General features: G+C 36.9%; 2 protein-coding genes across 2 annotated transcripts in view; one reads left to right on the forward strand and one right to left on the reverse strand.

Annotated features, from left to right (window-relative positions):
• Positions 1 to 270: 270 nt before the first annotated feature.
• Positions 271 to 10,049, forward strand: LOC128210530 (monocarboxylate transporter 2-like). Its single transcript, XM_052914878.1, has 5 exons — positions 271 to 534; positions 5,016 to 5,159; positions 5,317 to 6,096; positions 8,489 to 8,539; positions 9,736 to 10,049. Exons 1-5 carry the CDS (start codon positions 330 to 332, stop codon positions 9,948 to 9,950), a joined length of 1,395 nt encoding a protein of 464 aa, XP_052770838.1. The 5' UTR covers positions 271 to 329; the 3' UTR covers positions 9,951 to 10,049.
• The window catches only part of LOC128210531 (shematrin-like protein 1), a 15,595-nt gene continuing 13,143 nt past the window's right edge, over positions 10,002 to 12,453 (reverse strand). Inside the window, exons 4-5 of the mRNA XM_052914879.1 lie at positions 11,343 to 11,393; positions 10,002 to 10,048 (exon numbers count right to left, since the gene is read on the reverse strand). Of these exons, the coding sequence (XP_052770839.1) occupies positions 10,002 to 10,048; positions 11,343 to 11,393 (98 nt within the window). The remainder of the gene's footprint in view (positions 10,049 to 11,342; positions 11,394 to 12,453) is intronic.

Below are 12,453 nucleotides of genomic sequence, written 5' to 3' on the forward strand. Positions count from 1 at the left end.
ATTTTTCAAACATCAAAACAAAACTTCCCAGTTTGCTAGATCGCACATGTCGTGTTTTCCCCAAATAGTTGAAAAAATGGCTACAGTGTGGAGGAATCCAAATACATGTAAGGAATCAAGAATTATATGAGGTCATATTCTACCTATCCTTGTGAGAAAGACAAAACATTTCAATTTCTCGATTACTTTCATAAACTGTCTTACCTCTGATCATGATGTAACGATAGGACACGGTGGTGTTTGTTCTAGTGCGTAAATAGTGAGTGACGTCATAGCGGAATGGAATAAGATTCGATTTATAACAGCAATTTGCATCTTGTGAGTGACCAATGGAGAATCTTGAAAGATTTCGTGACTTGGACTCGCCCTGGTCATGGGTGGTTCTGGTTGCCAGTTTCGTTTCGCTGTTTGTGGTAGGCGGGACAAACTACAGCGTTGGGCTCGTCCATAACGTCTTATTGGACCGCTACAACGGGACGCAGTCGAGCACGGCGCTGGTGGGGGCCGTTTACACGTCCATATCCAATGTTGCAGGTAGGGGCGAGTGTATGTACGAATGTATACTGGATTAACTATAATATGTTTTAATATGAAATATATTATGTAATAGTTGTTATTATTTTATTTATTTATTTTATTTATTCATTTTATTTCTTTATTTTATTTTATTTCTTTTATTTATTTTATTTTATTTAAATTTAAATTAAACATTAAACCATAACATATTAAAATGAACGATCAAAGTTTAATGCTACTGAATCTAGTAAATTGTGTATTCAGGTATGGTTGCGCGTCTGTATATCATACACCCAATTACACTTATTCGCTGGTACCAGGTGTAAGCACTAGATGTCCCCTACGTTCCTGTCTTCGGGCGTCGCATCACCTTTTTCTAGTTGAATCAACCCCCCCCCCCCTCACCCAACACACACAAACACACACAAACACACACACAAACACGCACGCACGCACGCACGCACGCACGGTGCGCACGCACGCACGCACTGACATATACTAGCATATTAGAGTAAAATATGAGATCCTTGACCCTTTTAGTCTATTTTGGTCAATCTGACCCAAAGCTGGCCCTCTTTGGCTGGTATAAGACGTTAGCCCTAGATGTCCCCTACGTGCCAGAACCTTGTCTTCGGGCCTCTTCGAGCGGCATACTTATAATCTCCTTCTTATGCACCAGTCAATTGTAACCACGCCACCCCCACCCCAAGGTCCGGGTGTGTACCGGGGATAGCGGGGGAAATGGGCCGTGTTTTTACATTCCATGTGGCCCCGCAGTGCCGAGTGAATGCGGTGGTTTTGTTTTCGCGCCGAAAATAGCGGGGAATGGGCCATAACTAGGTATCCCGGGGTGCAGGAGCATTTGGCGGGGATTAAACCAGCATTTTGTTCCCGCGGGGCGGGGATGTTACCCGGGATTGGATGGACCTTAAGTAAAGTTCCCCGCTAGTCCCCGGACCTTGGATAACCACGCCGGTTACATTTGACTGGTGAGTACTAGTATTACCCACAAAGATGGCATATCGACATATTTCGTTTAATTTTATAAAAGATAAAACATAAAGCCCAACGGTTACCCTTATCGCTATTTCCGAAGTAATGTGTGATCATTAACAACTTGAGCAAAGAAAACTTTTTTTTTACCCCCCCCCCCCCCACGTTGATTAAATGGGATAAATTTAGCTCACAAAGCTAGTGGATGGATTCTGATTTAAACTTCGAAACCCTGAAATTACTATGAATATTGTAGTAGAAAGCAAATAAAAATTATTGAAATACTGTAGGAATAAAATGTGTCAAATAATTTTTAATAATAGAAAACAGATTTATTTAAAGGGAAATACGGATTAAAAGCTAGCAAATGCAATATCTAACTATATTTGGCATGTTTACGTATTTATGCAGCCTTACAACTGAACAATTTCATAATAGCGTATTGATTAAAAGCACAGCTGGCAAACATGAAAAATGCAATTATGAAACACATCATACTTAAATAAATGCATGCTAGAATGTCATAAAGCATAATGAGTGCACTGGTGGATAATCTCTTCCATAGTCATCATGCAAAATGACATTTAGAAAGTACTTTATGAACATGTAACAGGAGCACCGCGAAGCGACACACACGCTCGTCTGTTTTTGCATCATTTCGAACAAGGGGCATAACTCTTTAAATTATTAAAATCAGAGTAACGGGCCTTGTTAAGTATATGCGTTTTTTCTCTGGCAACATGTATACCAAGTTTCAGTTGAATATCTTGCATGGTGTTTTGGGTAGAGTTAAGTTTAAAGCAATTTATACGTTACATGCATATTTTAAGTTACCTGGCATTTGCGTAGCTACACCTACACTAGTTGCGATTATCATGCCTTTTAATGTCCACTTGTCGGCAGTTGTAGTCATGACGTCATCGCTCATAAAAAGGCTACACTGGATACAGTTAAAATAGCCGCCATAGCGAGTTTACATGGGTTGAAACTATCTGTTAAACATGTTTAATTTGCTTAATTGAAACTTTTTGTATTGATTACACATATATGCTTCGAGTCAATGTGTTTTCCCGCTTGGCTCGAATTTTCCGAGGCTCAATGATTTTTCGCCAAAATTTATCGGCGATGCCAGAATCCGATCTCGAATGCGTACATAGTTCGTTTCGCATTAAATGTTAAGCGTGCAATAGATACAAGGAGAGGAACTATATTAGTTTATTTCTTAATGTATTGACATGTTGTGAACTTTAGCTCAACAAATTATGCACCAGTCAATTGTAACCACGGTCTCCCAGGTCCGGCTAATAGCGGGAACTTTGACTTTCGGTCCAGCCAAGCCCGGATAAAATCCCCGCCCTGCGGGGACGAACTGCTGGTAAAATCCCCGTCAAATGCCCCTGCACCCCAGGGACCCTAGGTAAGGACCATTCCTCGCTATTTTTGGCGCGAAGACAAAACCACCGCATTCACCCGGAACTGCGAGCCACCTGAAATGTAAAAACACGGCCTATTTCCCCCGCTATCCCCGGTATTTCCCGGACCGGGGGGAGGGCGTGTTTACAATTGACTGGTGCATTATGTCTAAACCAATGGGTTGAGTTTAGACTAATGTCATTTTTGATTCGTTAGTAATCTATTATTATGTGAACTGTGCGTTTTCGTTGAATTGTGATTAGTGTTTGTGTGTGGTCCTTTATGCACTGCTTCGTTCTTAGACTCGACAGAAGCGTCGACTACACGCACAGTCAGTTGAAGAGAACGAACTCCTGCTTTAGTGTCATATGACTTGTTGTTATTGCATGATTGGAGTGTTATCTGCATGTAGTTTGAATTATTTTTATGTCATTTTTACGTTCGGGTAATTTTCTTAGCATGTAATTCGTTTTCGTCAGTCTGTGCTACATATCGGTCGTTCAACTTTGGGCTATTTAGGCCATTCAAGACTTTCTGGCTTTGTTAAACTGCAGTAATTTATAGTTTTTTTTGTTGGTTGCAATGAGCCCTCTGATAAATCTGAAAAAATACCTTTAGATTAAATATCACTAACGGTTATCCAAGTCAAATGACACCAAAGCAGGAGTTAGTTCCCTTGAAATGACTGTGACTGAACGTACACGTGTTCTTTGTATTCTCCCTTCTGTCTTAAAGCTGCACTCTCACAGATTGAACGTTTAGACAACGTTCCTATTTTTGTCTTGGAACGAGTCAATTTTTGCGAAAATCCATGGAAACCAGTTATATAAGACTGCTGACAAAAAATTAGACCGCATATTTTTATATTCAAGTTCAAAAATTGATGTTTTATGCATTTTTCTTAACATTAATTTTCGAACGAAAATATGAAAATCTACGATCTGATTTTTGTCAGCAATCTTTTATCATTGGTTTGCAGATATTTACGCAAACGTTTGCTCATTCCAACACAAAAAATGTAAAAATGATTAATGTGTGAGAGTGCAGCGTTAAATATGATGATTGTGATCAACTTATGTTACCTTAATTAGTACAGGTTAGCTATTTCCATTGATCAATGTTGCGCTTTTTACTTGGGCAGTTTCAAAGGGCAAGGGGCAAGATAGCGATGACCCTTAAAGGCTTCCGTACTGTAGCCTTGCAATCGACTGAAAGTAGAGTATTAGGAGCATAGTGCGTCAAGTACTCGGAAAACTGGAGTCAGTTTTACACAGTAAAATTTGTCCGATACTTGAACTAAAACATTTACATTGTACATGCACATTGACAAAGTATAATTATGATCTGACAAAGGCAATGTCAAAAATAGTTCAAGGATTTGTAAGACGGAAGAAATAAGGCCATATCTAACAATATGCTAGGGCATATAACAAACTTGTGTTTCACTGGTAATCCAATCATTTGTTGATCAAGCTATTGTGATGCATGTTTGGTCTGTTGCGGTGTTTGTACGTTCTGTGTCTTTCACTCAGTGTATTTTGGGCTCCTAAATTGTACAGCTAAACAGGGTATTTAATGAACTGGGCTTGTCCCTGTAACTTCATTGTATTAATGGCCTCATCATCATAAACATCATCATCATCATCATCATCATCATCATCAACATCATCATCATCATCAACAACAACAACCTCATCATCATCATCATCATCATCATCATCATCATCATCATCATCATCATCACCACCACCATCATCATCATCATCATCATCATCATCATCATCATCATCATCATCATCAACAACATCATCATCATCATCATCATCATCATCATCATCATCATCATCATCATCAACCTCATCATCTTCATCATCATCAGCAGCAGCAGCAGCAGCAGCAGCAGCAGCAGCAGCAGCAGCAGCAGAGACAAAGCAGCAGCAGTAGCAGCAACAACAACAGCATCAATCGTCATTATCTTCTCCATCATCTTCACCATTATCATCATCGTCATCATAATCATAATCATCAACATCATCATCATCATCGCAAACATGTCAATCTAATCAAATATAAATGAATATTTTTATTTCCAGCCCCGTTGTCAAGTTTCCTTACAGACAGGTTCGGTGTCCGGCCTACGATCATGCTGAGCGGCCTCCTCTATACGTCCGGTTACTTGGGAGCCGCCTTCGCTCCGACCTTGGCGACTGCAGCAGTTACGTGCGGTGTCATAGCTGGTAGGTAAAATTTCCATCAGTGCTATATGACTTTGTCTAGAAAGCACCAAGATTCTTATAGAAGGAAATGAAACATTCTCGTTTTCATCCATTGAGATCACTCAAATTCATAAAAAGAAACATTCACTAACCACCCGGAATTTCTATATCTATATAGGATTTGGATGTGCAATTTGCTGGACGTCCAGTATGGTGGCATGTAACTTCCACTTCCGGAAATACCGTAACTTGGCCCTTGGACTCGCCATTTCCGGCAGTGGCGCCGGCGTGTTTGGAGTACCTCCCATTATAACATGGGCTAAAGGATTTTACGGTTCATTTGGATTTTTTGTGACGTTGGCGTGTATAACAGCTCAATTAATCGTGTGTGGATTTGTCATCCGTCCGTCACACCTTGAAATCTATGCAAAGCGGAAACGCTCGTTGGAAAGTAAGAAAGGTGAACATGTTAATTTACTTAGATTGTATTTCAACGTTTTGAAGTCAAAAGTAGTTATGTGCATGAGTTTAAGTATGTTGACTTACTGCGCAGGCATGTATATTGTGTTCCTATACTTGCCAAGATACTGTACCATCCAAGGGTCAACCGAGTTCCAAGCCTCCAATATAGTTTCCATCTGCGGCCTCACTTCATTGTTGGGACGGATACTTACTGGAGCGATCGCCAACACGAAATTCTTCCAACCACGTGTGTCTTATCTTTATGCGGGAAGCCTCGTCCTGCTGTCCGCTATTTCGTGCGCATTCCCACTGTATTCCAGCCGTTATCCGGGCCAGGTGGCGTTCGCGGTGGTGTTCGGGCTGTGTTTTGGCACGCCGTATACAGTCATCAATGCCGTGAACCTTCAGCACATGGGGGTGGAGATAGTCACCGCGGCCCTCGGGGTCGAGTTTTGCTTCTGTGGGCTCGGAGGATTGCTCGGACCAGTTGTGGCAGGTTTGTTGATGTTGTTTGTTTAAATATCTACTTTCATTTCGTTCATGTTAAAATGTTACAAAATCAAGTCCTAGTTTAGTTTGTACTAATTTATTTTAGTCCGTTTGTGTTGAAATCTGATAGCTATAAAATCACCTTTGGGGTTAAGTTCTTAGGCAGAGACGTGAATCTTGAAGGGCCACGAGAAAGTGCCCAAGGTTGGGATCGAACCCATGACCTCGTGGGTGAGAGGCGGAAACTTTTACCACTAGACCACTCTCACGATGTCATGTCTTAAGTCACTACCCACGTGGTTTCATGTTACTTGAAGTTGCGGCTAAAGTCCTTTATGGAAACGACCCTTTATCAACAATATAAGTACTTGTTTAGTACAATATATTTATTTCCTGTTCACCACTTGCCGCTCATTCTCGTTCACCAGAGTTACGTACCTTTCACCTGAGTGACGTACCACACTCTGGTTTAAACGCCCCGATTCTGAGTGCAAACAGATTTTATCACGATCGAACCTCTGATGAATGAGAATGCTTGCCGCTATAAATATCATAATAATGCAATCGATTCGGAGCCCCTCGGCTCGGTTATCGCAAACAACCTCGGATGTATGCCGGTACATCAGTTGAAGTAGTTCGTAATTTTTTGAATTATATCATTAATTAAATGTAGTGTTTTAGAGTTGTATTTATTGATCTAAGTTGAAATTGATTGCCAGTTAAGATTTTTGTTGCAAACATGATTAAGATTTCCAAGAGTTAAGTCATAGAGTTTAACTGCTAAATAAAACAAGAGCTGTCGTAAGACAGCGCGCTCGACTACGCCGCTTTGACTAAGGAGTGAATAAAATAATTATGTATGTGCCTGTCAAAAGCAAAAAAAAAAATCAAAAAGTAAACAGTGACCATAACTCACGGGGGCCCAAAACACAATCTCATGAAAGGTCTCTATAAACTCTATCTTTATATATACCAAGTTTTCTCGCAATACGTTGACCCTTACTTAAGTTATTCAATACCAACCATTTTTCTATTAAAAGTAACATTGACCTTGACCTTGATCCTAGGGAACTCTAAAACAAGCCCATGAAAGGTCGCCATAAACGCTTCCTATTTACCAAGTTTAAACTCTTCTTATATACCAAGTTTGGTCACTATACGTCAAACCTAGCTAAAATTATTCGATACATAAGGTGACTTTGATGCTGCCCTCCCACAAGCCCGCCCAAACAATGACACAAGTCTTTCTAATAACTTGTTTTCGCTGGGAAAACCTTGTTAAGAATATAAAAATGTGCCTGTCAAAAGAAATTAAAAATTAAAATTAAAAAAGGTCAATGAATGTCCATAATTAGTATTTAGGGTTTAAATGGACTTATGTAACCTGATTGTAAGATGGTCGTCATTATTGTGCTAAGTATTAAGTCAATTGAATGAAGGGTATATAAGTTGTTTTATTAAAATCCAAACTTGCCCGACAACTTCATCCTGCCCTAAAACTTTAACCTACGTTCCTAAGTCAATCAGGGGCCATAACTTGTATTAAGGATAATATGGAGTTATGTTACCTCATTGTGTGATGGTCCTGAACAACTGTGTGAAGTAATAAGTCAATTGAATGAAGTGTATGGAAGTTTTTAATAAATATCCCAACCTGCCCTAAAACTTTAACCTAAGTTCCAAAGTCAATCAGGGGCCATAATTTGTATAAAGGATAATATGCAGTTATCTAACCTCATTATGTGATGGCCCTGAACAACTGTGTGAAATATTAAGGGAATTGAATGAAGGATATTGGACTTATAAGAGAAAATCCCAACTTGCCCTAAAACTTTAATCTGCCCTAAAACTTTAACCGAAGTTCCAATGTCAATCAGGGGCCATAACTTGTATCAAGGATAATATGGAGTTATGAAACCTTATTGTGTGATGGTCCTGAACAACTGTGTGAAGTATTAAATCAATTGAAAAAGGGTAAATAAGTTATTTATAAATGTCCCAATCTGCCCTAAAACTTTAATAACCAAAGTTCCATAATCAATCAGGGGCTATAATTTGTATAAAATATAATATGGAGTTATCTAACCTCATTGTGTGATGGCCCTGAACAACTGTCTGAAGTATTTAGTGAATTGAATGTAGGGTATTGGACTTATAAGTGAAAATCCCAACTTGCCCTAAAACATTAACCGGACGCCGACGCTGGGGCGAGTAATATAGCCTTCCTTATTCTTCGAACAGTCGAGATAATTACTACGTTATCTACTTGCAGCGGACTTAAACGTATCGCTTTTTGATTATGTAAACCATCCATATACATCCGAGGTTGTTTTCGATAAAAATGGCCGGAGAGCTCCGAATGAATGCAATCATGTCTGTGCATATTGTCATTTTTCTAGGCCTTTCTGGTGACGCGGGAGCAACGCTTGGTCAGGTGTTCCTTATTGCTGGTAGGTCAAGTTTAAATGATTCCGATTAGCTAATTATAGTTTTAACATATTTATTTCGAATAACTCGCATGTGAACAACAAGTTTGACTTAAGTATTTAAATTCCTCTTCCCGGGTGAAGATGCAAAAGAAAACAATTGGCATGTGTTATATTATCATAGTTTTCAGTTAGTAAAGTATAAATGTTTTTGTGTTGTCTACTGTAAGCATTTTTTATTAAATGCTGCTAATATAATACACTGTTATAACTATTTCGACGTGTTTCGTGTGACATTATTGAAAACATCACTTTTAAAACACTCCTACATCACATTAAACTATTTGAAAATAACTATAATCATTAAACTTGGTCTAAAGGTTGAACTGTCTTAACTTGTCTCGATGGGTTTTAATCATAAACATATACTAGTATAACGAAACGAAGTCTCTATAGTTATTTAGTTCAGCCATGTTTATTTACATATAGATCAGGCATATCAGGTATATGTATTTACATATATTTCATGCATATTTATTCACATATATTTCAGGCATATATATGTACATATATTTCAGGCATATTTATTTACATATATTTAAGGCACATTTATTTACATATATTTCAGGCATATGTATGTACATATATATCAGGCATATTTATTTAGATATATTTCAGGCATATTTATTTACATATATTTCAGGCATATTTATATACATATATTTCAGGCTCATGTATTTACATATATTTCAGGCACATTAATTAAACATGCTTGAAGCATATGAAAATACATATATTTCAGGCATATTTATTAACATATATAACAGGCATATATATTTATATTTACATAAATTTCAGGCACATTTAATAACATATTTTCAGGCATATATTTTTACACATATTTCAGGCATATTTATTTAGATGTATTTCAGACATATTCCTTTACTCATTTTTAGGCATATGTATTTACATATGTTTCAGGCATATGTATTTATATTTACATATATTTCAGGCACATGTATTTACATATATTTCAGGCATATATGTATTTACACATATTTTAGGCATATTTATTTAGATATGTTTCAAGCATATTCATTTACTCATTTTTCAGGCATATGTTTTAACATATATTTCAGGCATATGTTTTCATATTTACATATAATTCAGGCACATGTATTTACATATTTTTCAGGCATATTTGTTTACACATATTTCAGGCATATTTATCGGGGTATCGTCAGTGTTTGGTTTCATCCCGAACTTCATATCAACTCGTGTAGACGGCGGAGCAGACCTCACAACGTCTGATATTGAGCTTGAAGTTGATGCAGACTCAAGGCATAACACAAACAAACAGCACGAAGAACAACAGGAGAATGATCAGAAAGACACGCATTCAGAGAAGATAAATATGCTTGAAAACGCAACTTGATGTCATATTGTCGGATTGTCGGTATTGCTGCGCGAATTCTACACAGGGAATTTAGCCAATCCATGATATGCCCCGCTCATCCCCACCCCCAAAAAGTTCTTAAAAAATAATAGGATAGGTACATGATGTAGGTAGGCATACTCTTTTTTGCATTCTATTTTAAGAACCGGCATATATTAAGGTATATCATATTTGCTGAAAGAAATAATACAAAGTGGTCAAGTTTTTAAACATGTTCATTAAAAAATGCACATTTTATAGGAACATACGAAAAAAATCCAAACAATGGCAAAAAAGTGTAGGGTTCGGAGTAACTATTGGGTCGGTTGGGTTGGTGGACACACACATGTTTTACTCCTGTTAAAGCTGCACTCTCACAGACTTAACGTGTTGACATTTTTTCTTCTTCTTGGAACGAGTCAATTTATGCATGTTAATATAAATACATGTGCCTGAAATATATGTAAATATATATCTATGCCTGAAATATATATAAATAAATATGCCTGAAATATGTGTAAAAATATATGCCTGAAAAATATGTTATTAAATATGCCTGAAATTTATGTAAATATAAATACATATGCCTGAAATATATATTAATAAATATGCCTGAAATATATGTATTTTCATATGATTTATGCATGTTTAATTAATGTGCCTGAAATATATGTAAATAAATATGCCTGATATATATGTACATACATATGCCTGAAATATATGTAAATAAATGTGCCTTAAATATATGCAAATGAATATGCCTGAAATATATGTATATATATATGCCTGAAATATATGTGAATAAATATGCATGATATATATGTTAATAAATATTCCTGAAATCTATGTAAATACATATACCTGATATATATGTAAATACATATGCCTGATCTATATGGAAATAAACATGGCTGAACTACATGTAAACATGGCTGAATTTTTTTAAATAACTATAGAGTTGCGTTATACTAGTATATGTTAATGATTAAAACCCATCGAGACAAGTTAAGACAGTTCAACCTCTAGACCAAGTTTAATGATTATAGTTATTTTCAAATAGTTTTATGTGATGTAGGAGTGTTTTAAAAGTGATGTTTTCAATAATGTCACACGAAACACGTCGAAATAGTTAAAACAAAATAGATTCAAATCACGGGTCTGATTAGCAGCATTTAATAAAAAAATGCTTACAGTAGACAACACAAAAACATTTATACTTTACTAACTGAAAACTATGATAATATAACACATGCCAATTGTTTTCTTTTGCATCTTCACCTGGGAAGAGGAATTTAAATACTTAAGTCAAACTTGTTGTTCACATGCGAGTTATTCGAAATAAATATGTTAAAACTATAATTAGCTAATCGGAATCATTTAAACTTGACCTACCAGCAATAAGAAACACTTGACCAAGCGTTGCTCCCGCGTCACCAGAAAGGCCTAGAAAAATGACAATATGTACAGACATGATTGCATCCATTCGGAGCTCCCCGGCCATTTTTATCTCGACTATTCGAAGAATAAGGAAGGCTTTATTACTCGCCCCAGCGTCGGCGTCCGGTTAATGTTTTAGGGCAAGTTGGGATTTTCACTTATAAGTCCAATACCCTTCATTCAATTCACTGAATACTTCAGACAGTTGTTCAGGGCCATCACACAATGAGGTTAGATAACTCCATATTATCTTTTATACAAATTATAGCCCCTGATTGATTATGGAGCTTTGGTCATTAACGTTTTAGGGCGGATTGGGACATTTATAAATAACTTATTTACCCTTGATTAAATACCTCACACAGTTGTTCAGGACCATCACACAATAAGGTTTCATAACTCCATATTATCCTTGATACAAGTTATGGCCCCGGATTGACATTTGAACTTCGGTTAAAGTTTTAGGGCAGATTAAAGTTTTAGGGCAAGTTGGGATTTTCTCTTATAAGTCCAATATCCTTCATTCAATTCCCTTAATATTTCACACAGTTGTTCAGGGCCAACACAAAATGAGGATAGATACCTGCATATTATCCTTTATACAAATTATTGCCCCCTGATTGACTTTGGAACTTAGGTTAAAGTTTTAGGGCAGGTTGGGATATTTATTAAAAACTTCCATACACTTCATTCAATTGACTTATTACTTCACACAGTTGTTCAGGACCATCACACAATGAGGTAACATAACTCCATATTATCCTTAATACAAGTTATGGCCCCTGATTGACTTAGGAACGTAGGTTAAAGTTTTAGGGCAGGATGAAGTTGTCGGGCAAGTTTGGATTTTAATAAAACAACTTATATACCCTTCATTCAATTGACTTAATACTTAGCACAATAATGACGACCATCTTACAATAAGGTTACATAAGTCCATTTAAACCCTAAATACAAATTATCGACATTGATTGACCTTTTTTAATTTTAATTTTTAATTTCTTTTGACAGGCACATTTTTATATTCTTAACAAGGTTTTCCCAGGGAAAACAAGTTATTAGAAAG

This window comes from Mya arenaria, chromosome 12 (genome assembly GCF_026914265.1).
Source record: "Mya arenaria isolate MELC-2E11 chromosome 12, ASM2691426v1".
Taxonomy (NCBI): Eukaryota; Metazoa; Mollusca; class Bivalvia; order Myida; family Myidae; genus Mya; species Mya arenaria.